At 42.4% G+C, this 27,705-nt stretch overlaps 1 protein-coding gene across 4 annotated transcripts in view; it reads right to left on the minus strand.

The window, feature by feature from the left end:
* Positions 1 to 908: 908 nt before the first annotated feature.
* LOC117291804 (baculoviral IAP repeat-containing protein 6-like) overlaps positions 909 to 27,705 on the minus strand; it is a 67,520-nt gene continuing 40,723 nt past the window's right edge. For all 4 annotated transcript variants that reach the window (XM_033773729.1, XM_033773746.1, XM_033773738.1 and 1 more), the window contains exons 39-62: positions 26,588 to 27,495; positions 25,892 to 26,110; positions 25,149 to 25,349; positions 23,730 to 24,024; positions 22,263 to 22,510; positions 21,473 to 21,578; positions 20,835 to 21,053; positions 19,909 to 20,081; positions 18,269 to 19,195; positions 17,542 to 17,706; positions 16,763 to 17,149; positions 16,094 to 16,425; positions 14,916 to 15,153; positions 13,525 to 13,739; positions 12,408 to 12,590; positions 11,279 to 11,462; positions 10,179 to 10,362; positions 8,609 to 8,772; positions 7,922 to 8,032; positions 7,365 to 7,582; positions 6,601 to 6,762; positions 5,822 to 6,088; positions 4,799 to 4,933; positions 909 to 4,245 (exon numbers count right to left, since the gene is read on the minus strand). In XM_033773729.1, the coding sequence (XP_033629620.1) occupies positions 3,859 to 4,245; positions 4,799 to 4,933; positions 5,822 to 6,088; positions 6,601 to 6,762; positions 7,365 to 7,582; positions 7,922 to 8,032; positions 8,609 to 8,772; positions 10,179 to 10,362; positions 11,279 to 11,462; positions 12,408 to 12,590; positions 13,525 to 13,739; positions 14,916 to 15,153; positions 16,094 to 16,425; positions 16,763 to 17,149; positions 17,542 to 17,706; positions 18,269 to 19,195; positions 19,909 to 20,081; positions 20,835 to 21,053; positions 21,473 to 21,578; positions 22,263 to 22,510; positions 23,730 to 24,024; positions 25,149 to 25,349; positions 25,892 to 26,110; positions 26,588 to 27,495 (6,628 nt within the window). In that variant the 3' untranslated portion in view covers positions 909 to 3,858. The remainder of the gene's footprint in view (positions 4,246 to 4,798; positions 4,934 to 5,821; positions 6,089 to 6,600; positions 6,763 to 7,364; positions 7,583 to 7,921; positions 8,033 to 8,608; positions 8,773 to 10,178; positions 10,363 to 11,278; positions 11,463 to 12,407; positions 12,591 to 13,524; positions 13,740 to 14,915; positions 15,154 to 16,093; positions 16,426 to 16,762; positions 17,150 to 17,541; positions 17,707 to 18,268; positions 19,196 to 19,908; positions 20,082 to 20,834; positions 21,054 to 21,472; positions 21,579 to 22,262; positions 22,511 to 23,729; positions 24,025 to 25,148; positions 25,350 to 25,891; positions 26,111 to 26,587; positions 27,496 to 27,705) is intronic.

The raw sequence follows: 27,705 nt of genomic DNA on the forward strand, positions 1-27,705 counted from the left end.
TCACAATATTGCTCAAAATATTAAAATAAACTTCCATTTAGTACTAAATCTAAGCCCCCTGAATAAACCGATCCTTACGCTTTCCAATCACCGTTAAATGCACATTAAGTTTTTTCAAGTGTATTTTACATATATAAGATTTACACTAATCCATTTTATTAATAACATCAAGTGCTCAACTGGTTTTCCTTCCCCATCATTCACACAACAAAGTTAACTTTGACTTCACACCATTTCTATAAACATCTAAGTAGGTTATAAATCATGGAATAGCAACTACCGATGGATAACTAAAGATTTAGACACTCTATCTGGACTGCATGGGTAACACTTGGCGTAAAAACCAGACACTACCTGCTAAACCTCAAAACTGGGTTTAGTTAAACAGATGAGAATAGGAGCTGTCAAATAGCACATTATCAGGAGTTACAAGGTATGTATTTTTAAAGAGATTTTCCCAAAATCACATCACATAGCAGGGTCCTATTTCATAGAGTTGCTTAAGCACAGAAATAAGCTCAGCAAACATTTTTTATACCAGCCAAAATAATATATCACAGGTACAATTTGTGACTGGTATCCTGCTCATTATTGCTAAGCAGGGATTTTTTAAGCAGTATTTTCTACCTAATCAGCTCTATGAAACTGGGCCCTGTTATGGTTGGTGTTTCAGTCATCTTCACCAAAAGTGCCTGATTTGGGCGAAGTTGTCACACAAAATTCCTTGAGGAATACCAAAAGTTTCCCTCTCGCCAAAGCATCAGCATAAGCCTTTTTGAGGTATGGCGGACACAATGCTACAACACTGTAAAGTTGTGGTGAATTTGTGCGTATTGACCATAGAAATAGAACGTATGTTATTCAGTGAAGTGCACATTTTAGGCGACGTGGCATTTACACGTAAACCTAATGACCACACCAACATGGTGAGCGTGGCATCGGTCGCGGCGTGTGACGCGCGCGTATCACGTCCGCCATACCTAAAAAAGGCTTATAGACCCCAAAGTGTTTCTCGAGAAGCAGCCTGGCATAGTCCTATGGGACTGTATCATTTTCGGAGCATAAAGTTCCATAAAGTATTTGAATATAACTCTCTGGTTCATACAGTATTATAATATCAAAGCCACTGGTACACATCTTAAACATTCTTACAAACAATCTTAGTGCATAGGGTCAAAGACTCCCATTGTCAGCATTGAGATACACATTGGATAGCAATGACTCTGTATGTCTTGCTGTACTAAAACAATTCTCTCACAAAAGAAATGTTCATAACATTTTGTTCACACTGTTAAAGCTACTACTTCAAAATTCACATCTCATCACACAATCTGTCAGAATCAGAACAGAACCCGGTTGCATTCATTGTTAGTACACGAGTCTCATACAAATACTACCCAGGTAAAATAGAATCTATAATTAAACAACGGTTGTATCCGAATTGAAAGCTACAGATAAGGGAGTTGCTAAGGTGTTCTATAGGACCCCTTGCATTGGCCACAATCTTTGATGAATCTTGCACGCGTGAAAGACTATCTTTGGTTGAGAGTCGTGCGCAGCGCTTACACTATGCACTGTTCCATGGTTCTACATCAGAGATGGTGGTCAATGACGTCATGTGCAACCCATCTTAACATCAGCGTGAGTGGCCTGTGTATCATCGCGCTTGTTTCAAGTAGCCACGTGGGTCGACAGAGTGAGCGAGTGAGTGAATGATATGGCAATCTTCCTCTCGTACTTGATGCCGTTTAGCGGAACGTTCTGGTTGTCCAATGGATTGCAGGCGTGTGCCCAGAGGAACGCTCTTTTGCACCTTCCAACATGCCGACTCTTTTTAGACACTCCCTAAGCAATCCTCACTTTACACACCTCTAGCTCAGTAGCTTACAGCTAACCCGGTTAGTGGGGATTAGTGACTGTAAACTCAGAATTATTTGGTAAGCAGAGCTAGAAATTAGGTCTAAGCGTTTCATATACAGCAAGCTAAAAATGCAAAATGGTAATACACTCCAGCAACACACATCCTACAATTCATAACTTCTGCATCTTTTTGCAATTTAGCATGTTATAATACTGCAGAAAGAAAAATCCTGCTTGAATGTGTCAAATTCAATACCGCATAGCCCAATCAAACAAGCTAGATATGACCTCAGGAGTACAAATCTAAATTAAAAATCACTATTGATTTTGGTCTACCATTGATTTTTTGGTCTATCATCTCAACAGTCATTGCTTTTTACTAGTAGAGCTTCTTCCATTTTTTATGGCCACAGATCTTTTTTCTTACGCGGCACCGTTTCCTTGGAATAGTCTTCCTGTGTATATTCGCCTAGCTAAGCCCCTGTTGAAAACTCATTTGTTTAAAGCTGCTTTTTTGTAATTTGCTTATTTGTATCTTGTATCTTTCTCTCATTGTTTATTTTATGGTTCTCTTTATGCGCTTAGAGGCTTTTTGCATTAGCCGCTTGCTTCATCAGTACAACCCTTTCCTAAACTACTTTTTACAAAAATAATTCTACCTTCAATCAGAGAAGGCAACTAAAATATTTGACTTAGTGCAAGAGCTGAACGAAAACACCTGTATATATATCAAATTAAAAAAAAACCTTAAAGTCTTCTAGAATGTCTTTGCTTTTCTATGTATATCGCTTGAAGATAGACATTGGCATACTTTACTTGACTGGTATTCCCTTTATTTGCACCTCAAACAATTTGTACAATCTTAATTCACAACTTCCCTTTTTCACATACAGCATCTTCGAGTTAGATTTGAAATATCTGGTACAATGCCTTGATTGATCACAAGGTGAACACTCAATTTGAAATCCTCAGACTACCAACCTTCCATTGTTGCTTTGGTTTGAGGTAAACTTTTTCTTGTTGACATAAGGGATGACAAACACCCATACATAAATCTCAATGAAATGTGCGGCATAAGGACATAGCTGTGGGGCATAGCTGTGCTTAATTTTAGTCTGGGGAATTCAAATTCAGCATTCTCTTGTGGCAGAAGAAGGCAATGCACCAGACATCAAAGTCACAAATGACTAATCAAATCAATCCCTTTCACTTACTAAATTTACAAACACTTCTTAAACTAACAACTTTTCAAGCAGATGTCAAAGTGTATACATTTGTTTGTTATTATATTCTGCATATTTAATAAATTCTCAGTAGATGTTCATTCAGATCTTTGCAAAATTGTACAGGGAGAGTGCATTCTTCGAAAACACTTAAGATCCATCTTCAACAACAAACCTTCAATCAGTCTATTTACCCCCCTGACAGTTTTTTGCGACTGCCTTTGATTAAAGATTTTACCTACGGTGATGGCGATGTTCTTTTATAATGTATTAAGCAAGCTGCAGAATGTCTTGTTTAGATTATAGAAAACACAGTCAACTGATTTTCTCTCGCATTCCATTTAACATGATGGTAAAACTGAAGATCTTCTTGTGGAGCGTGGATCGTGGATCGATGCTCGTACTAGAGACTTAGTCATCAGGTTGGATTCCGTCTCACCCATTATCCTTACTGGACAGCACTTGGTGACAAAGATCAAAGGATGTAATCTCTGCCTCTCATACGAGGGCATGAATGAGTAGAGTCTACTCTACCCTCAGTCCTGCCTCATCTCGGAGAGCTACCCCAAGAGTTGTCAGTTCCAGTCTCTCTCAATCCTGTCGCTGGATCATCACAACACCTAGCCGCATTGATTGTCTCATTGCCACTTAATAACATGTGGATACAACCAAGCACACTGCTCCACCATCCAGCCTCGTCTCCACCAGCTTCCTTAGAACCAACGATGACAAAGTAAAGATGTTTTTTTTCTCGCCATCTGTAACAGATTCTCCATCAGTACATTCCCGCCTCATCTCCGCCAGACAGATCCCCTAGAATCGACGACGATGACGCAGACGAGGTACTCTCTCCCTCGATCACGATCGTATCAATCAAACTGTCACTTCCCATGAGGTCTGCCTTGACCAGAGCCTTAGAGATGCTCTCGTTCACAGACGCCTTGGCTATACTCTCCAAGTCCTTGTCTTCTTCTTCGTCCTTAGGCGAGGACGACCCCTTCCTGGATACCTTAGGCGTGCTCTGGCTCGCCCCTTGGGAGGACGTGGATGGCTTGGTATCGTCCTGGAACTCTGGAAGCGACTCCCAGTCGGGGAACTCTTCTAGGACGCATGCGGGTGGCTTCAACTTACCAAGTTCCTCACGAAGCTGTGCCGTGTGTCGCTGCAAAAGACAAAATAGAGTCATTTTATATCTGCAATACATGAAACTACAGTAAAGATTTGCAAGTCTCTTTTTTTTTTATAGTAAACACAAAATAATAACAGTGGCTTCTTACACTCAGTGACGCTCAAGGTGCTTCAACATGTATTCAGTATTTTCCTGAAAGGTATGTGGGACTATGTTTGAATTATGAGACATACTCCTTTTACATAGCACCATGTAATGGTTTACAAGGTGCTGTGGCGCAATATGCTGCTAATAAAACCAGGAACACCGGGGCGAACCCCTTCTCTTGTTTTCGAAAAGTGCACTGGGTTCTTTTACGTTACACAACACACGGGACCAACAGCTTTACGCCCCATACGGAGGACGAAGCATCATGGTTAAATATCTTGCTTATAACACACAAGTGTCACGACCGGGACTCGAACCCACACTATGCTGATCAGAAACACTAGAGCTTGAATCTGGTGCTCTCAACCACTAGGCCGTGACATGCCATCCACTATCCTCGGCCCCACCTCCCGGACCCTTATGGGTCTCCTCTCCTTACCTTGAGTGCGACCCAATGGTGAGCAACGGTGCGTCCTACCCTCTTGTCATTACAGAGTAACTCTAGCTGGTTGATCCAATCCTCGCATTGACTCATGATCTCAGCTCGCTTCAGTAAGAAATGGGCGTGGATAACCTGCAACGAATAACGAGAAGGAAAGATTAGTCACAAGGGAGACATTTATTGGATTCCATTTTATAGTAAGGTTTGCGGTAACAAATGATAATCTGTAATTGAGTCGGGTGGTTCTTAAAAGAACTGTAGGACAACCTCAACTTAATTACAGATTATCATTACATGGCGTTACCGCAACCCTCACTTTATTGTACTTCCACCATGCAAAGTTTCAAATCCTACTGATTCCATTTTAATAACATTCATGTTCAAGTTACGTATACAGAGAAAAACTTAAATGTGAAGAGGTGGGGGTAAAACAACAAATGCTTTAAACCACTTGACACTTTATCTTGGTGTCAGTTCGTGGACAAGAAAATTGTCACCATTACGGGAAAGCTCCATTCAAGATAGAGGCCAGAATAACACAATCTTTTTGTCTATACCAACTCACACCTGCTATCTACATGTAATTGCTATTCCAATGGACCCTCATCTTTTAGAAAGATCATAGGCAAGCGAGTAGTGCTGCTGACTGCCCGAGGCACATTAACTGCCCATCCATTAAGTTTAATGACTTATTTAATGACAACGGTAAACACACTGACCCAAAAGGATGTATAGTTTTCAAACTTTGGTGACCAAACTCAGAAATTCTTCAATTGTTTTTTTCCCATAATAACTTCCGGTGCAAAAGTTGCACCATGTAATTATAACAATTAAAAAAGTAAAGTGCTTAAACCACTGAAAATATGAAAATGTAGGACTCGATGAACATTGTTAATACACGTAGATAACTGAACCCCCCCCCCCCCTCCAAAAAAAAAACAAAACACACAAATGGTTTGTACACTGCGTGTCAGTTTGTGGTGACGAAACCTCCATCATAGTCTAATTGCCCACAGTTACCTCTTTGAAGCTTGGAGACGGGTTCCTCAACACCTCCAACATTCCCCACTTGACAGTCGCCTGCATGATGTTAGCATCATACTCCTTGGAGCTCTGGGTACCAGACGGGGTGCCACGTGACCTCTCATAGCCCGGCTCATTAAAGTACGGCTCCGAGACTAAGATGAGTGACTGAATAGAGACTAGCACTTGCAGAAAGCTAGATGTCTGGGCGTTCCACTTCTCTTCCGGTCTGCCGTGCCATGTGTTTAGGACACTTAAACAAACCTAAAACCAAATCAAAATCATGCACGAACTGGTTATAAGTACATGTAAGCAAAGTTCTCTCTAAATAGCTTCATATTTAAAACAGTGAGGAGCTAAGCTAAATATTATAAAATAAACAGCACGAAAACCGTGTTCCCATATTTCGCGACGTTTGTATAGCATTTTACAGCATGGTCACGGTAGGTTTACAGCTCGGAGCTGTTCCCATTTGACTTTTTAGTTCCCTGTTAAGTTTATCTGACTGCATGTGTCTTTCTTGGAATATTTCTCTAAGGTTTTTCCTCCCACATCTAAAACTGAAACTTACTTCCTTGTCTTCTTTCCGTGGGAGTATTGGCTTGTATAGAGACTCAAGCCCGGTTCATACTTCATGCGAATGCGATACAAATTTTGACGTCACAAAATCACAACAGGCTTTAATCTCTACAAGCCAAAACTCCCAAGGAGAGAAGACAAAGAAGCATCCTTTTCTTCACAAACAGAATAAATAAATGAAACGAAATGAAACCTACCTTGCCGTCATTATAAAGATTGGGGTTGAACCTAACGCTGTGCTGTCCTGTAGTCTCCAGATTGACTAACATCGGCGAGCTTGGATAGTCACCAGGGAAGTACACATCAAACTCAAAGCAACCATTACCGTATGGGGTACCGGACGGCCCCGTTATGAGAACCTTCAGAGGAAAGAAAAATAACAAAACTTGAATACCCTTTGCATTCCAGTCTATTTTTTGCTTTGTTTTCTTGTTACCTGTTTTTCTTGTCTCCTTGTTTGTAGTTTGTCTGTCTAGGCTGTCTTCTACAAGCCTTGGTTTATTGTTGTTCATTACCTGCTTGTCCATTTTCTCCATGTTTGTAGTTTGTCCAGGCTGTCTTCTACAAGCCTCAGCTTCATCTGACAGCCTCATACTCTCTTTATTTTGGTCTACACTCTTTGACCCTCCATCTACTGTGCTTACTATGTAATATTTTGTAAATATGTTATATTTTGAGAAAAGTAGTATGAAATAAATGTTGACTTGAATTGAATTGAAGGATTCTTATGAAGATTCATCATTCTTGTTCCTTACTCAGTACTTCCTTAAACCTGCTACATGAATATTGGGGGTCTCCACCCCACAAGCTTGCTTTTACATGTAGGAGCAATAATTCAATACTCAATAATTACATTGCATATAATGTACCAAAGTGTTTATCATTTGGGGAGCCAACTGATTGAGTGGAAATAAACTGGACTGAACTGAAACAGGAAGAATGAACGAGTGAATCCTCTCACCTTCATGACATCCAATCTCTCGTCGTCACATCGTACAAACACACTGGAACACGCCGAGAGTGGTAGCGACGTGGACAGAGTTACCGCCTCCTGAGCCAAGCGTCTTGCTCTGGAGGCGTTACTCACATTACCGTAGGACTTGATGTTGGATGCATAGTGGTGAGACACCTTGAGGAAGATCTTACCATCTTCGTCATCTCCGACCATTGGGAACGTGTCTGTAAAGTCAAGACAAGAGTCATAAGAGCGAGCAATGAGCACAAGCGCAGAAAGTTTTGGCTGAGGGGATTTAAGCACTTGACTTAAGCTCTGGTGTTTCTGATCAGCAGAGTGTGGGTTTGAGTCAGGGTCATGTCCTGAAGCAAAACACTTAACCATGATTGCTCCATCCTTTGGATGGGGGTCCTTTGGATGGGACGTAAAGCCGTTGGTCTTGCTATCGTGATCCAGAAATAAACTAGTTCAGGTTTATCTTTGAATATCTTCTCAATCTTGTGAGTACGTTCCAGTTATCCCGAATTCTATTATAAAGTAACCTTGGCTCGTGGCTCACTTACCAAATTGAAGTTTCTTCATGAGATTGCAGTATCGCTCCTCAAAGCTTAGCTTGGATGCCTCTCCAGCGTTCCTTCCAGACAGTCCATGTCTATCACCAAGGTTACTCACACCTGAAAACACAAACTGGAATATCTCAGCCTCAAAATCTGACTAATCACAGACTTGTGCTCAACAAAACCAACATAATCAGACACGATATTTGTTCCTCGGAAAAAAAGTAGGAACACTTTATTGAGTGAAAGGGCTGACCAACATTTTCATGTGCTTAAGTACACGTGAATACTCACGCGCGCTTGGCAGACAGCAAATATAGCAACTGGCACGTGATGTTGAATGGACCAGTGAGAATTTGACTCTCAATCATGAATATGTATGAGGTATAGTATTACTATCACGTTCCCACTTCTCCTCATTGAACCCAAGTCTCGATCCTCCTGGGGTGACAAGTCTTTTTTATTAGCTGCTCCACCCATCTGGAACTCTCTACCACTTTATCTTAGATCTTGTATTTAAACCACAAAATTCAAATCTCTTCTCAAAACTTATCTTAAGTCACAGGTTTTCAAGACTAATTTTGTTGTGTCTGTTTTCTTCCGTTTTGTTTTGGGTTTTACTGCGCCTGAACACCCAGCAGGGTGGATATGTGCGCATTACAAGTCTTTACTAGTGTTACTATACTATCTTACCCATGGTTTCAGCAATGAGCTTGCTCGTTCCTTGTCTGACTATGTCCACAGTATGTTGTATTTGTGGCACCAGTAGAGTCAATCCCTCAGCCTCTAGATCTTCCTCTGTGGTGGGTCCTGCTGAATGCCTGGTATGGTGAGCCGGCTTAGCATCCTTGTTTAGTCTGTACAACAAGATAGCAAGGAGAAAGTCAAGTTTAGTAATAGATGACAATTTTTTAGCAGCGGAGATAAAGATTTTAATTTGATTCTGACCATTTCACTGATGTGTATTAAAGGGCAGCTGAAAAACTTGATAGAAGTAAAGCAGCTTTCGAAAGTATAAAGCATTTTCAGAATTATTTCACTTTAACAAGGTGATGGAAAAAGATATAAGTTTTTATTCCCCCAAATTTGAATCTAAGGAGCGTTACTGTCAGACACGTCTTTAGATTGTATATTCCAATTACAGAATTTTTTTCCTGCGTAGACATAACCAATCCAGATTTCTGCGATATCTCAAAAAAAACTACCACCTTTTGAAATTAAATTTGTATACGTTAGTTTTATTGTCTAAATTTACATTTATATAGGATTAAAACAACTAAATGGTTCCAAACCCAAAGGTATACGTTCCCTATAGGCACTGCAGACTCGGTACTTACTTTGCGCTCAGTTTGAGTACTTTTTTGTGTGCTATCCTGGGCGACTTAAAGGCAGTGGACACTATTGGTAATTACTCAAAATAATTATTAGCATAAAACTTTACTTGGTAATGATTAATAGGGAGAGGTTGATGGTATAAAACATTGAGAGAAACTGCTCCCTCTGAAGTGACATAGTTTTCGAGAGAGAAGTATTTTTCCACAAATTTGATTTCGAGACCTCAAGTTTAGAATTTGAGGTCTCGAAATCACCCATCTAATAAAAGCACACAACTTCGTGTGACAAGGTTTTTTCTTCTTTCATTATTATCTCTCAACTTCGACGACCGATTGAGCTCAAATTTTCACAGGTTTGTTATTTCATGCATATGTTGATATACACCAAGTGAGAAGACTGGTCTTTGACAATTACCAATAGTGTCCACTGTCTTTAAGTCGTCATGGGGGCTGAAGCACGGTTAAAGTGCATTGTTACCTTAAGTCATAATTGGGGCTGAAAGGGTTAAAGGATTCGGGTACTTTTTCAAAATGTCCACAGATTTACATTAAACTTACAGGGTTTGAAGATAAAGATGGTGGAAGGCTTCCCTTCAAATATTACTTACTGAGGTTGTGTAGTTTTTGAGAAATGAGTAAAACAAGTCGCAAAATTATTTTAGCATATAAAATCCCATTAACCAGTTATGATGTTATACCAAAACCATGGCATAACTGGTTAATACGTTTTTACATGCTAAAACTGAGACAAAAATTATTTGGTTTACTAATTTCTCAAAAACTACAGCACCCCAGTAAGTAAAATTTGAAGGGAAGCTTTCTATTATCACAATCTTCAAACTGTGTTAGTTTAATAAAAATCTGTGGACATTGTGTTTTGTGTTAGGAAAAAGTACATAGACCCTTTAATCAAAAGGATAAAGTCTTACTTGAGTTTGGAGGTGTAGGTATCTACGCACGACTTCATATTCTCCAGGAGGGCTACCAGGGACATGTCTGACTGGTCCCCTTCCTGGGGTAGTAGTAGAGGGGCTAGGAGGGGGTTCTGGGAGAGCGCTCGTAGTACCTCCAGCACAGCGCAGTAAAGGGGAACGTGTCTGGCCATGTCTAGCACTACAATCAAGAAGATGGGGTAAAACAAATTTGAGAGGATTGTGTTGAATAAATAACAAAGTATTGCAAACTTTAAGTGATGCAAAATGTAGAAAATAGAATGAGCTGTTGCAAACAACTTTAATAACCAACCAAAAGGACCGATGGTATAAATGCACAAAAATAGTTAATGGTTTGACGTTTTGAGTCAATCTCGAATGCTAAATGACGACACAACAAACATGATCAGGTACCTAAGTGCAACAAACGCAGTAAAAACATAAGATGTAAAAACTGCATTGGGATAAAGAAAATTATTTATAAGCACTGCATGCTCTGTACTTTTCCAGAGTACTGTGAAATGAAATACCCAGGCATACTACAGTTTTGTACGAAAACCAACTTGTTATCAAGATGATAATGGTAGTAATAACAGTAATAATAACAACCATTATATAGTGCTTCACACTGAACCCCTTCCCTGAGCGATAAGTGCACTGGGTTCTTTTACAAGCGGGACCTACGGCTTTACGTCCCATCTAGGGCAAGGCTGTGGTTAAGTGTCTTGCTTAAGGACACAAGTGTCATGACTAGAACTCAAATCTACACTCTGCTGATCACAAACACGAGTGCCCAATTTCATGGTGCTCTGCTTATCGAAAGCAAAGCATCGGCACTTGCGGAGGCAGGGAATTCTGCGCTTACGTCAAGAGGATTTCACGGGTTAGCAGGGAACTTCTGCTTGTGCGCGTGTGTACTCCTAGTTACTAGGCAATCTTTGCATACACAGCTAGTGCAGAAATTCCGCAATTGCACGTGGAGAATGATGATCCTAAGTGGTGAATTCGGCAGTTAGCAGAGTCATGAACTTGAGCAACGAGCTTGAGTTTTGTTACTCTTCTCCACTCAGTCACGACACGCCACATTCTCTTTTTACCTGAATCATTCCTGAGATAAGATGAGATAGCAGGGATGAGGCAGGAGTTGCTCAACAGCTCCCTGAAGACCTCTGGGAAGATGCTCTGAAGATGCTCAGTGCTGACATCGCCAGACGCGTCCTTGACTGCAGTAAGCGGGTCGCCAGATCGCTGTGGATTGGGACTGATGTAGCTCGACAGGACCTTAGAAAAGAAAGGAGAAAGTACAAACTTTGTCATGCCTTGAATACATCGAACCAGTACAAACCAGAATGAATGGATTGTTGGCGCATGCTTATGGAATGGTCTTTTGCACATAGAACGGGCTCAACTTTTGAGGTGCCCCTTAAGCCTGCCGCTGCGTGTTTGCTTAAAGACACTAGACACTATTGGTAATTGTCTTCTCACTTGGTGTATCTCAACATATACATTTAATAACAAACCTGTGAAAATTTGAGCTCGATTGGTCGTCGAAGTTGCAAGATAATAATGAAAGAAAAAAACACCCTTGTCACACGAAGTTGTGTGCTTTCAGATGCTTGATTTCGAGACCTCACATTCTAAATCTGAGGTCTCGAAATCAAATTCGTGGAAAATTACTTCTTTCATGAAAACTACGTTACTTCATTTCTCACAATGTTTTATACTATCAACCTCTCCCCATTACTCATTACCAAATAAGTACTGGTCAAAGGCAGGAAACTACCTCAATCTTTGAACCAGTGATTGTTTATTGATATAAAAGGGCCTTGTCATACATGGACAGTTTTTTATTGCCAATTCTAAGGCAACCAATTTACCAGCCTTCAAAAGTAACACTAAGGTAGAACGAGAGAGGTAGAACATGAATGGATAACGTTATCAGGGCCCAATTTTATAGAGCTGCTAAGCACACAAATTTGCTAAGCATGAAATTTCTTCCTTGATAAAAACAGGATTACCAACCAAATTTCCATTTGTTGCATATTGCTTGTTACTGGTATTCAGCTGTTGTTTGCTTACATTGAAAATCAAGTGGAGATTTTGGTTGGTAAACCTTATTTTTTTTATCAAAAGGCAAAAGTTTCATGCTCAGCAAATTTGTGTGCTAAGCAGCTCTATGAAACTGGGCCCTGATCTGTTTACCGTATCCAACGCTGTAATAATTACCAGCAGTAAGCAGGTGGCATGTTCCTCCTCGGCTTTCTGTTTATTGAGAGCCTGCTCCACGTTCCATCCTGAGGTGGTTGAACCAGTCCCGAAGCCCGTACCCTTGGCCCAATAAGACTGATTCTTCTGCTCTGTGGTTGGGGCTGCGGGGCCTGACCGTTGGCTACTTGGCGTTGAATTACCCTGTACGTCAAAAGTAATAAGAAAATTAAAAGGAATGTTACAGAGATGGTAAGGAAACAAAAACAAGAAGATCACAGATTTACATAAGACTTACACGGTCTAATGATGATGACAGTAGAAAACATCCCTTGAAATATTTCTCTCTGAAGTTTCATATTTGATGAGAAATAAATGGAGTTTATGGAGTTTATTGCTCAGTGAGCGTTTTATTAATTTTTGTTTTGGCATCGATGCAATTGCAAAACTTGTAATCGGTTTTTCACTGTTCTCTCGCGACCCAGATGGTCAATCAATCTCGAACTTCTACAGGTTTGTCAGTGTATGTATATGGTGGATTACATTAAGTGCTTACACTGCTAGCAACTTTGTTGCTAGCAAAACCAATTATGTCATGTTCATTAAAGTGAATACAATGTCTTTTTGAAGAGTTTTGATACCTTTTGCAGATTAAGTTTTGTGGCCATGACATGAATCCCTACTCACAGTGAATGGAAGATGTATGTAATATAATTTACCTGTAGAAAGTTCTGCTTCAAGTTTTTGAGAAAAAAAAATTGAAAATCACAGAGCGATGTTTTCAGGAGAGTCGCCTAAATACCAGTACCGGTAAATAGGTTGTACATGCAAAAATAATGTTCATCTCCTGAGACAACAATTATTTTTGTGACATTGTTTTAATAATTTCTTTAAAATTACAGCACCTCATCAAGTAATATTTCAAGGGAAGCGTTCTGCCATCATTATCTTCAAATCAAGTAAGTTTAATACAACTCTGTGGACATTGTGTTTTGTGTCATACAAAAAGTACCCAAACACTTTAATACATTGGTGTGAGGGTTAAAAAGACAAATTATATTCTTTATCCCCGATGCAAAATATTAACATCTTTTAAATATTATCACTGGGTTTTTTTCTTCTTCTTATTTCTACCTACCTCTGGTGCAGCTGGCTTGTTTGTAACTCTTGGCCCGTGATGGCTCAATATGGCCAAGAATGCAAGCAAGAGATGAACCGCGCCGATCTCTAGGGTCCGTCTCCTCAGTAGCACCCCATCGTCGGTCGTCAGGGGTGTGCTGTCAAACAGGGTGACCAGAACGGTGAAGGGGAGGGTCGGGAGCGAGGGAGCCACCGGTGACGACAGGATATGACCTAGTAGAAAGACAAACAAGAGGTGTTAACGTGATTTGGGGTTGAGCAAAGACAAATTGACTAGATTGGGATTTGAACCTCCTGACTAGTGTGCAGGCGCTCTACCAACTGAGAGCAAGTTCTAGTGTGCACCATGGTTAACTAAAGGTTCTCCAGAAGACAATGCATACTGATCGAAACGTCTTGTTGAAACCACAACCACCCCAACTCATTAGAGATAGTCATTACATGGTGTTACCATAAACCTTTCCATAACTAAAGGTTGACTACTTTTGACTCGAACCCAGGTTGGTCGACCATATGTTGACTACTATGGGCGTCCATTTGGAACCAGCGTCGGGACCAGGGTTTCTTCAGTGGTCCTGACAGCCTGTTCTATGCTGCTATGTGTAAAGTGCAGAAGGGAACCAGAGACAGAGGCAGAAGGCAATGGAAGTGTTGAATACCCTGGTATCGATGGTTGACTAAGCTTCCAAACGAGACGTTCGAGTGAGTGCACCACTGCGCATGTATGTTACTAGTCAGTGGTCAATCAAGGGGCGACTAAATGTGTGCATTACACAACACACGTGACTTAGGGCTTACGAGTATTAATATCAATTATACAAGAAAGTGAACAGAAAGTTAATAATGCAGGCATAGTATTTGGTCCTTGGAAAAAAGTAGGAGTAGGAGTACAAGGGCTGACTTACGGTACATGGTGAAGGCTCTAATAGACATATCATAATTTGTAAAGTTTTTTCCATGGTAAAAAATAGTGGACACTATTGGTAATTACTCAAAATAATGTTCAGCATAAAAACTTACTTGGTAACACCAAGCAATGGAGAGCTGTTGATAGTATAAAACATTGTGAGAAACGGCTCCCTCTGAAGTAACGTAGTTTTCGAGAAAGAGGTAATTTTCCACGAATTTGATTTCGAGACCTCAGCATTAGATTTTGAGGTCCCGAAAGCAAGCATCTGAAAGCACACAACTTCGTGTGACAAGGGTGTTTTTTCTTCCATTATTATCTCGCAACTTCGACGCCCAACTGAGTTAAAATTTTCACAGGTTTGTTATTTTGTGCATACGTTGAGATACACAAAGTGAGAAGACTGGTCTTTGACAATAACCAAAAGTGTCCAGTGTCTTTAAGTAAGAAGAATATCATGCCTGATAATGGCAGAAGCTTACCTCCATCTCCGTCATCCGTAACACCCAACACCAATCGGAGAAGAAACTGTGCCTTCTTGTGCTCTCTCAGTAGGACCTCAGCGTACCCGGGTAGCCTCAAGAAGAGACCGAAGGCAGCCAGGGAGTGCGGAGGGATGACGGCAGTGCTGTTGACAGGACCGTGGGACGCCGCTGGTGCAACCGCGTTGGTGAGTCCACTCGGAGCTGTGGTCTCCAACCCGGAGTGCTGGAATGCAGGCTGCACATGAGGTGTGGGGGAAATAATGAGAAGTTTATTAGAATATACCGGCTAAAAGAGGTTTGCGGATAATCACCATTTTAATATCTCTTTTGAGTAGCGTTAGTTCTGAAAAGAACTAGTGAACGACACAACGTTTCGATCAGTATGCTCTGATCATCTTCAGGAGAAGCGGTGAGTTGTTAACCACTGGTTCTTTTCAGAACCAACGCTACTCAAAAGACATGTTCACATGGTGTTTACCGCAAACCTCTCTTAGTTATACTTCCACCATGCAAAGTTTCAAATCCTCAGCATTTACAGGGTCAAAACATTACGGGAAAGCTCCATTAAAGGACTTCTGAGTTTGACAACAAAAATTGGAAAAGTATACATTCTTTTCACAGAGCGGGTGTGTTTACATTGAGTTACTTGGGTCATTAAACCTATTGGATGAGCAGCAGTAAATCTGCCTACGGCAGTCGGCAGCACTACTGGTTTGTGCATAAACCATCTTAAATGGTAGCTAGAGCTACGGCTATGGCTGAATCACCGCATCATCATGTATTGAAGTATAGGTTGTCAATAGCAACAGTCTTAGCCACAGCCACCAATTCGGATACAGCCTTAAGCCCGGTTCATACTTCCTGCGAATGCGAATGCGATACGAATGTTGACGTCACAAATTTGCAACGAAACTCGCAACGAAATTCGCAGTGGGTTGAGTTGTGCTCAACTCTCTTGAAACTATCGCAGCGAAAGGGGAGTTGTGACGTCAAATTCGCATCGCATTCCCATTCGCAGGAAGTATGAACTGAGCTTTGCGTCTACAGCTACGGCTACGACTATTGCTAGGGGTGTTGCTAAGGATGCCCTATACAATACTTCAACGTATGATGATGCGGAAATCTAGCCATAGCCATAGCTGTAGCCGCTACTTCGGACATGGCCATAGACTTACATCTTCATCCTCTATGCCTTGAGAGGCAACTCCCCACTGCTCCGTACTAGACTGCCACGAGAAGACCCCGCCCTCTCCGTTCTTCTCCGAGTGTCCGTTTCCCGCCCCGACCACGTGCCGCGGGATGTCGTGATACACTATCGGGAGGTGCTCGGCAATCAGCGCCAGACCCCCTAGGCTTGCAAAGACGTGCAGGAAGGATGGCATGGGTGTGGAGTCCAGTAGCAGTGACTTGTCAGGTGTGGTGCCATTTTCCGACATGCTGGGGAGTCCAGTCGATGTTGAAGTTGATGCGGATGATGTCGTTGCACATGCTCCGTTTGTTGTCGCTGCTGTAAGAAATTACATAAAAAGTTTCTCTTTCAGAGCCAATATCGTATGAAGATATATTTTATGTACTCAAAAAGTGCCATCAAATGTACATGTATGACCCATATCCTAGATGTTGTTGAACGATTTTGTACATGTACAACCTTTTTCTCTAGATTTTACGCAGATTCTTGCTGGGTAAAGAGAAACAATTATAGTAAAGTATCTCGCTCAAGAGTCACGACCGGAACCAAAACCCACACTCAAATGACTTAACAACCAGAACTTGAACTTGATGATCTAAACCACTCGGCCATGACACCCTAAAAGAAAGACAAAAACCATCAAATATTTCAGTACCTTCTTTGGCCTCTCTGCTCTTCGAGCTGTCGGTCTTTGACGAGGCGCCAATCTCTTGTGTTCCCAGGTTCAATTTCATCTCTAAGAAGGGCGACCCAAGAGGGAGCCCTTTGCTCTGCAAGACAGCGACGAGCTGACCTAGGGTCAACGCGTCCGGTAGACTGACCTCTGGTAGGAGGTCATGACCTAGGGTCACCACAGACACCTGCATTGGATCTTTGGTATTCGTTGCGGGACCCTGCTGGGTGGACGTGGATTGAGACTTTGTCGACGGAGTTTGGCTTGAGATGGGGAGGAGCTTGAAGGAGGATGAGAAAGCGGAGAACGCTGAGGAGTTGGGCTCCTTGTCCATGTGGGATGCGGTCATCGGCTTCTTAGGCTTAGTTTCTAAAAGGATTACATGGAAACAAATATATATTTGTGATTACATTCATTTCATTTATTCTAGGTGTGAAGCCATAGACTCTTGCAAACTAAGACACTACACTAGCTACATGATGTAAGAACCCAATGGAGAGAGGACAAGGAAGGAAGTTTCAAATTCGGACAATGGAGAAAAACCCCAAAGAATTATTTCAGACTAGGTCACACTAAACAACAAAAGGGCCTCTATGGGAAAACTGCACATCCCTGTGCCAAAGACCACCATATCTGGTGTCTTTACTTCGCCTAGACGATTATATTCCACCTCCGGAATGTTTCTCAACAGAAAACACCAAGGATGGTACGGTGAAAATGCTGGCATCAAGTGCTTTCACCTTCCACATAACGAAACTTACCAAGGTGTGAGTAGTTGATGTAGTGTTCCGACTCCAGAAGTTCCTTCTTCCCTGGGAGGTAGTCCACAAGAACAAACGGCTGGTCCTTGCTGGCTTTCTCTGCCTTGGACTGCTTGACCTTCACGTCCTTAGGGAAAGGCACTGACTTCATTAAGGACAGAGAATCTACCACAAATTAAATGAGAAGATAGAATTAATAAGAGAGGTTTGTGCAAACACCATATGAATATCTCTTTTGAGTAGTGTTGGTTCTGAGAAGAACCGGTGGTTAAAGACTCAACGATTCGATCAGTATGCTCTGATCGTCTTCAGGAGAATGCTGAACAGTGTTGCTGGTCGCTGCTTAAGTTCTTGACTCAGTGGTGCATTAAGGCAGGAACTTGATAAGATAGAATTAGCTGCTGCAAACTGTTAACCAACCAAAAGGAACTATGGTAGTGCCAAAAAAATAGCTTATGGCCTGGACCCAATCTCATAGAGCTGCTTAAGCATAAAAGGTACCAAAGCACAACAACATTAGGCTTACCAGAATAGGGTTACCAGCCAAAATACTATGTCACATGTACAATTTGTGACTAGTAATCCTGCTCATTTCTGCTCAGCAGAAAACTGTTAAGCAGTTTTGAATGTGTTATGATCCATCAAGGTATTCCAAGAAGGGAAAATGGGATGGCAAGATCTTACACCCTACAATGTAGAAACAAGGTTGGCATGATGTTTGACTTACCACAGACTTCCGAGACCAGTGAACCTACAGATGTAGTCATCTTTGTTTCCATCACTCTGTATTTATGGCCGACCCCAAACTGGGGATGGCATGAGCCCCTCCCGGCTGCCGTGCCACGCCCCTTGTGCAGGCAACACGCCCCTTGGATGTACACCAGCGCCTTCTCGTCCTCCAGCATGAGCTGCAAGATCAGGCGTCGGGTGAAGCCCGAGATGGCCAGTCGCATCCCAGCCTGGTTGCTGCAGCTGCACGCCACTTCGCACACCACCTGGGCCAGGAGTCTCTGGTTGTTCGGATGACACGAGATGACCTGTGTGAAGAAGGCGATCGTTGACGATTCGATGGCCGCACGCTGCTGCGACGTCATCACTGAGACTTTCTTGGCATTGGGGGCCGGCACGTTCAGCTGCACTATATTGGAGCTGACGCTGCACAGCAACATCAGCAGCGACGACCAGAAGGTGCTGCCTTCCGGACCGCCAAGCCAGTTCTTCATCACTAGCTCACTGCTTAGCTTGGTGAAAAGATCCAGGACGGGGGCTATCTTATCCGACGTGATGTGGATCAAAGACACCGTACTGCCGTCCCAGCTTTCGGTGCGATAAGTCCGTGGGGACGAAAGCCCCTGGCCCTCGATCAGTTTATAGGAGTCAGTCTGCCATGCGGGACTGTCGTCCATTCCACCTTGCCTGTTGCGGTAGATCTCATAGTTACAGAAATCCATGAGCGCGTTGGCCAGCATGGTCGGAAAGTTTGATTCTAGGAGTATCTGGATTGCGGCTGGCGACTGGGAGGCTGATGCCAATGTCGCTAGGTGAAGCTGGTCTAACATGTTGATGTGTACGGGTCGGCTTGGCGATTGCTGACTCGCTCCTTTGGTATCGTCTGTTAGACTAGTCCCATGCTCCTGGGCATCTTTGCTGTCGTCTGAAGAAGAAAATGAAAATGAAAATAAGATTCGTCTGGAACCTCAGTATTAAAAGCAGGAAATTATGTGAAGTTAATGAATTTAAATTGTTACTTGTTGCAAAACTATTGTAACTGTCTACCAACTGCACCCATGTGGGTATCCTGTATGACACATCTGGCTCTGCCCTGCGCCACACACACAAAAAGAAATGACACAGCGATCCAAGTGGCAGAAACTTGCTTAGATTTTTTGTCATGGGACTTAAACATTTTGTTCAACTTATGAGTGCAAATTCATAACTAGGGTTTCTAAATGCATTAAAGCACTGGAAACTATTGGTAATAACTCATGTTAATTGTTAGTATAAAAAGTAGTAGAGCTGTTGATAGTATTAATCACTGTGAGAAACGGTGCCCTCTGAAGTAACGTAGTTTTTGAGAAAGAGGTAATTTCTCACTCAAATATCAAAATACTTGAAGCCTTTTTTTAGGCATCTGAAAGCCCACATATTTGTGCAGAAAGGGTGTTTTTTCTTTCATTACTTTCTTCAATGATCAATCGAGTCAAAATTTTCACAGGTTTGTTATTCTATGCATGTTGGTGAGAAGACTGGTCTTTGACAATTACCAAAGGTGTCCAGTGCCTTTAAGTAGGAGGAGCCTCATGGATTGATCTACAGTTTTTGACAAATTCTGTGATTCCAGAATGACCTTTGACCCTGAGCACTGACCTGTGAGTAGTTCATCCATCTCCATCTCCTCTTCCTTGTTGATGATGCCCATCCAGGACAGCATGGTGATGTAGAGTGCTGGGTGGACGTGGCATATGGCACACAGGACGTACCCTGCAGCCTGCTTGAGTGGGGAGCTCAACGGCATGACGACAGACCACTCATACAACGAGCTGCAAGCCCAAAATAATAATAATAATGTAAGGGAATTTAGGATGTATATTGAAATGAGGTAGAGTGTCATGGACGGGTGGTTAAGAGGGTGGGTTCGAATCCCGGTCATGACATATGTGTCCTTGAGCAAGATGTTTTACTGTAATTGCTTCTCTTCACCCAGGGGTATAAATGGGTACCTGCGAGGGTACAGGTTGATACTGTGTTTAAAAAGGACTTCTGAGCGCCCCGGCAACCCGGGCTGTATACTCCCCAGGGAGCTGAGAAAGATTCAAGGAATGTTACTGACCCAATGACCAGGGCACTAATGTAAAGCGCATTGGTACAGTTATTGTAAAATGCGCTTACTACTATTATTATTAAATGACGGCAATTCTACCTTTTGATAACCCCTTGAGTTATAGATTTCACAGAGCTTTTAGGAACAGTTTCTTCAGCAATAGATAAGTAGATCAAAGCAGGTTTGTATAAATGTGTACTAAATAACATGCACTAAATAAAAGTACACTTCAGGTGGGCATATGTAATCGCTCTAATTATTAAGCCTGGCCACTCAACCGTCTTTCTGGATGGTTGTATAGGGGAAAATAAAACACAGGTTCGGTTTTCTTCTTCAAATTCATAAGTGGAAGTTATTGAACATTTTGCATAATGGTGTGTATAATAACTAGAGTTTAAAAAAAAAAGATTTAAAAAAAGAGATATATAAAAAAAAAAGGTTTTGGCTGTGAACATAGAGAAGTAGATCTCACCTGAATAAGTCTTTAGTAATCAGACTTCCTACGTTGTACGGCGCTCTTAATTCATGACTAGCCCAGATGACCGACGCAACGCACATGATGTGGGAAGGGGCGGGGCTTAGCAGGCTGACCTCAGTGGGGGAGAAGGTCAGGGGGCTCCGATGGAAACTGCTGTTCTTGTGGAGATGGACTCTGGCGGTGTCTCCCAACCAGTCGAGTAAAGCTTGGACCCTGGACGGGGGTTGGGGTGGGGGGAGATACTTGTTATTATTACATAAGGAGGGAATAATAAAACAACAATCGCAGGACCTCAAAATCCCGACCTGCAAAGCCCGAATGCGTAGCAAATTGTGACGTCACATGGCTGTTTTGGCAGCAAATGTTTTGCCGGAGTTGAACGCAGTTCAAATGTTGCAAATTATTCGTTGGGAGTTTGTAACGTCAAAATTTGATCGCATTTGCATTCGCAGGCAGTGTGTACAGGGCTTACGGCTGTGTTTTAATGCTTCATATGAAGTGTGTACCAGACAACAAAGTGGTCCACACAAGGCAGGGTTTTGAAACACAATGTGGACTTCGACACATCCACACAGTGTTTTGTTTTTTACAGTGTTAAACAAAAAATCAGGTTTTTCATAAGTGTACATTACCTTTCCTTGGTCCCCTGGTCCGAAGTGGTTCCCAGTTGATATATGATGTCTACCGTGGACTCAGTCGAGGCATCCACATTTCGGCCCATCAGCGGTGCGCCAGAATCTAGAAGTGTATGAAAACATTTTGTTTACTGAAAATTGAAATGAATTTTCTGAGCCTTATTAATTTGGATTTAGGTCAACCCAATTTTTTAAAGAGGATAGGTCACAGGGCATTCATTAAAGAGGGGCTCTACAGTCAAATTCAGTTTTGTGATGCACTCATTTTTCAATAAATGGTGTCCTTATTAAAGTATGACTTGAAGTTCTGGTGGTTAAGTCATCGGGGTGTTGGTTTGAGTCCTGGTCGTGACACTTGGGACATGACACTTGAACAAGATTGCTTCTCTTCACCCAGGGGTATAAATGAGTACCTGCGAGAGTAGAGGTTGATATTGTATTTGAAATTAAGCCTTCAGAGGCGCCATGGCAGCTCTGGCTGTATACTCCCCAGGGAGATGAGAAAGATAAGGGAATGTTATTGACCAAATGGCCAGGGCACTAAGACTTTATACTCTCCAACAACAACAAAATGTTGCTCACACAAGTTTAAAAAGCATCCCAAATATCAATAAACTAAAAAGTAAAGGCAGTGATACGATATTGAAAAATGCGCTTTATAAGAACTAGTTTATTACACACTAGTATAAAAAAAAAAAAACTGAAGTTAAAGCCAGAACATAACCACACTATGAATGTTTGGCAAAAAAAACAATAATCTCAAACCAATATATAAAAAAAAACCTACCGTTTTCACCACCGTAGATATTCCTGAGTATGATATCAAAGAGGGTGAGCCCCACGTCAGTAGAGCACAGCCCAAGCTTGAGGAGTACTGCCTCGATGTTGACAGCAAGCTCCTGGCAATGTGGGGACAGTAGCAAGGAGGTACAGGTGGTCAGGAGAGAGGGCATGCTGGAAGCCGTTGTGGCTATGGGAGCTGCCATCAACGGGTCCTGGATCAGGCAGTGGTGTAGGAAACGCAGCCATCTCATGCTGGAACAGTGGGGGGGAAAAAGACTTTAAAGGCACTGGACCCCCTTTTAACAATAACTGAAAATAATTGTTAGCATAAACACTAGCCCATTGAAGAACTCTTCCGCTCTGTGCTGTACACAGGTACAGAGTTCTAAATATTAGGGTCCATTTCTGGGGCGGAAAATTTTCAAAGCTTCGCAACTCAAATCTTACCTGCGAGAAGCCACTAATTTCAACAGATTCACATTCCATGGCAGAATACATTTTTCTGCGGTGGGTTTTGGCCGTCACATATTCCTCACAAATCCGTCTTTTTCGTGAAATAATGCAGCTCCCAGTGTTAAGAAATTTCAGTTTTGATCTTATTCTCACAGTAACGTGCAAGACGCATGACTAAACAAATTTATGCACTTCTTGGTCACTGTTTCTTGACTGCACAATGTTAACATGCAAACGCAACGCAATATATGCGTGTCGTGCGTCTTGCGTACGCAGGGCAGACAAATGTGAGAATACGATCAAAACGGGAAATTCTTAACGTTGGGAGCTGCATTATGTCACAAAAATTACGGATATTTGAGGAATATATGACGACCAAACCCACCACAGAAAAATGTGTCTTACCATGGAATGTGAATCTGTAGAAATTAGTGGCTTCTTGCAGGTAAGATTTTAGTTATGAAGCTTTGAAAAATTTTCACCCCAGAAATGTACCGTGATATCCAGAACATCACTGTAGTATAATATGAAAGTGTAAGGCCGCCAGGGCTAGCATAAAAAACTTTGTAACGAGCGATGGAGAGCTGTTGATTGTGAGAAACAGTTCCCGCTGAAGTAACAAAGTTATTGAGAAAGAGGTAATTTCTCACCATAATATTAAAAGACTTTAGGCCTAAAACCTTTTGTTAGACATCTGAAAGTCAACAAAATTTACGCAACAAGGGTGTTCTTTCATTATTCTCTTGCAACTGAATTCGGTGACCAATTCAGTCAAAATTTTCACAGATTGGTTATTTGTTGGGATAAACCAAGGGAGAGGTTTTCGGTAACACCATGTGAATATCTCTTTTTGAGTAGTGTTGTTTCTGAAAAGAACCAGTGGTTAATGACTTATTGCTTCAATCAGTATGCTCTGAACGTCTTCAGGACAATGGTATAGTATAGTGGAGTATGACTATTGGTAAAGTATGGTATAGTATGACTATTTGAATTGTTAAAGATCATGTAAGTCTAGTACCTTGTTTTTGTGGCGTGATCCTCAGCTGGTGCCAGTAAACTCTGCTGCGACGTCCCCGATCCGTTCCAGCCTCCTCCGCTGAATGCAGCCAGACCGAGCAGCATGACCTGAGACAGGCCGATGGTGCTCGAGTCAAGCGGCCGGTGGAGACGCAGACAGACCGAGGTGACCACCTCCGGTCTCGGCAGCTGGAGCTTGATGTAGGTCAGACCAGTTGTGGATATCGGGGGACTGACGGGGGTCGGGGATGAGCCGAGGGCGTTGCTGATCTCGAAGGATACTGAGGATGGGCAGGCTGCATGAAAAAAAAAACATGAAAATAGTCATCACCAAATGATATCATATCGCAGACTGGCATGGTTTATCTTTCATTCAAATCAAAGTGGATAATACTCAGTGTTCACACAGTAGGAGGGTTGACTGTGTACTATGTTGATCACATGTTAAGATAGGCATGACAAAATGTTACCAATCCTGAAAAGATTTATGCAGTTGGCAGTATTTGACACTGAAGAAATTGATGTGTCAAAATTCGGTTAATAGTCAACTGACTGCTTTAAAGGGTTTTTTGTAGGACACGAAACACAATGTCCACAGACTTACATTAAACTTACACGGTTTGAAGATAATGATGGTAGAAGGAGTCCCTTAAAATTTTACTTACTGAAGTGCTTTTTTTTTTTTTGAGAAAGGAATAATTAATATCCCCAGACAAAAATAGCATGGTACATGTACAACTTATTTACCAGAACTGGTATTATGCAACTCTCCTGAAAACAATGCTCTATGGTTCTCAAAAACATGACTACTAAGTAGGATTTGAAACTTTGCATGGTGGAAATACAATATGGAAAGGTTTGCGGTAACACCATGTAATGACTATCTCTAATGAGTTGGGGTGGTTCTGAAAAGAACCATTGGTTTCAACTCGACGTTTCGATCAGTATGCTCTGATCGTCTTCTGGAGACCACTAATAAAGCTGAAACTTCTACAAGTAACTTATACATGTACCACATACACGTACATCTTCATTAACCACGAGAAGTGATTTATGTCATGGCCAAAAGTTTTTCAACAAAAGGTACCAAACCATTTAAAACCACAATGGATGCTATCAAATGTTCTCATAGTAGGAAGATTGACTGTGTCAAGACAATTTTAACTACTCACTAGCTAAGGATGTAAGGTGTGGCTGGATGTGAACCTCCTTCAGCAGACTGGCATGGTTTATATACAGTGATTGGTATTGAATGGTCAGACAGTAGGAGGGTTGGCTGTGTACTGTACGAATGCAGCAACAACATGATATCATGTTGTCGGCTGGCATAGTTTATCTAACACTCGAAACCACAGTGAATGGCATTGAATGGTCTAATAGTAGGAGGGTTGGCTGTTTCAAGATAATCTTAACTACTCACTAGCTAGGGATGTAAGGTGTGGCTGGATGTGAACCTCCTTCAGCAGGATAGCACTGGGCAAGCTGATGGTCAGATTACACCAGGTCTCCTCCGGGTAGAAATGATAGGACCAGGCTGCTGAGCGGGCCCTACGATGGGGTGCTGTGGGCTGGAGTAGAACCTCGGCCGGCTGGGCTGTGGGACTGCTGGAACTTATCACACCTGTGAAAAAATCCAAAAGCCATGGTTAGAAAAAACATGAAGATCCTGATGACAACAATGATGAAAGCATGCAAAAGGGGTTTTGGTCAAGAATGTTTTTAAGTCCTTGTGCTTGACTGGAGGGACAACTTCAAAGTGCACAGAGCTTAGGCTGTAAGGTGTCATGGCCGAGTGGTTTAGTGCATAAAATTCAAGTTCTGGTGGTTGAGTCACCAAAGTGTGGGTTTGAATCCCGCAAGATGCTTTACTACAATTGCTTCTCTTCACCCAGGGATATAAATGTGAGGATAGAGTTTGATAATGTGTATGAAAAAGCCTCTTGAGCGCCACTGCAGCTTAGGTCTGTGAGTTCTTCATTGGTCTAAACTTTTAAACCGACTTGCTCTAGTCATCGTCAGGAGACTGAAAAGTGTGAGACATATTGGACTATATATATATATAGGGGTTCAGAGGTTTCAGTGTTGAGTCAGTCACTGCTCTGATTGGTTCTCTTTGCCAAAGGCCTTATCTTCTATTAAGAGATTGAATCATGGCGGGCTTACCGAACGGCGCAAAGTTTGTCAGTCCCTCCGAGTTCTCCACTTCAGCCGTCGAGGCCGAGGATGAGGAGGAACTGTTGGTCTTGCTCCATCGTGTTGAAGATGTAGAGTTCCTTAGGGAGGTGCCTAGATGCTGCATGATGGAGGAAATGCTACTGGGTGAACTGTCTATAAAGCAACGATTGCTGGCAACCAGATTACGGCAGACAAGCTGTACACCACCTGTAAGGTTGATACAATCCAAAACAAGTCTTAAGCATCATAATATTTTCTACGTTTTTAGTCATTATCTATAAACAGTAATATATGTGATGCGATCAAGCATATGAAAATGCTCTTAATTGCTCGCTACCAAGTAAGTTTTATGCTAAAAATTGTCTTGAGCAGTTACCAATAGTGTCCAGTGCCTATAAATGAAAATGTGTATCAATCTGAAAGAAAAAATCAATATCTTTTTGCCAAACGAAGGCTTTAAAGACCAATCACAACTCCATTTACAAGGAGCTCCAGAATATGTAAAAGCGATTTGATAAAATCCATAAAAATAGCACTAATGACCGCTCAGTCCTGAGCAGACGGGTTGTTTTGCTAGTGTAAAGTGTAATCAAATAGGCTAGTCATCCTTACTCGCAGCCAAGAAGATGACTTGCGAAGACAACACCAACAACATTGTCGTTGTCCTAGAATACTACTACTCACCCATCTCATGGAACGACTGCAGTCCGCCGTCCGAGTAAAGAACCTTCATGATAAACCACAACAGTGGCTCGGACAGGACACACGAGGGCCCGTTCAGGCCTCCACCATTACCGAGACCTCCCCCCAAGTAGGTCAACAGAGGGCGCAGCATCAGATCCACGGAGGTGACCTTGGCGGCGATGGTGCAGAGCACCTGGAAGATGTTGTCGCCGACCGACACAGGATCCATTGTAGAGGTATTGAGATTGAGGAAGGATGCCATCTTGTTGCTGTTACAGTGACTTAAGGATGAGAGTAAGAGAGGGATGGAGTCCCCCATGGTTAGGACAGCGTCTGCTATACATGGTGGCGGGGGCTCTACAACCGGGGGCGTCGCGGACCCAGAGGAGCGTTCTTTATCGTCGTCGCTGAGTGAGCTCGACCTTGGTTGTTGGGAGGACGTCGACGCCGAGCTTATCTTACTGGAGTCTGTCTCGAGGGGTGTATCAACAGGCTGTTGAGGAGACGGCATACCTAATGTCCGCCCCGGGAGGCCTTGCTGGAACCTCGCCGCGGCGTCCCGGTCAAGGGGGATCTTGACCAGCTGGTTGACCAGCTGCATCAGGTGACACATCAGGAGGTCGCGATTGGCCTCGCTGGTGTTGGAGCGCACCTCGCCCGGCCGCAGCATGCTGGCGAAGACGCCGCTGAAGCAGGAGTGGGCATTGATGCTGCTGCTGGAGGCCGTCGTGCTGGTGCCGCGCCGGCTGAGGCTGATGTGGTTGTGGACCAGGAGACTGATGGCGTCTATGGTGTAGGTGATGTTGCTGACGTCGGCGTGGTTGTACGTCTGCTCGATGACAAACTCCATCATCCTGACCTGAGCATCCAGGGGACCTGTGCCAGTATGGAATGCTCCTCTATACATACTGCAAACAAACAAGACAATATCAAACAACATTGTCATTTCCTTCTTTCAAAGTCTGTCTTCTACCCATAATCCATTTGCCGTTTATTGACATCTGAACCACCCTCTACCTGAAATCTATCTGCCGGCAAGCAAAATTTTCCAATTCTCCAGCTAAGATTTGAGTACATACAAAAAGCCTGGTTCACACTTCCTGAGAATACGAATGCCT

Source organism: Asterias rubens, chromosome 1, assembly GCF_902459465.1.
Source record: "Asterias rubens chromosome 1, eAstRub1.3, whole genome shotgun sequence".
In the NCBI taxonomy this organism is placed as follows: domain Eukaryota; kingdom Metazoa; phylum Echinodermata; class Asteroidea; order Forcipulatida; family Asteriidae; genus Asterias; species Asterias rubens.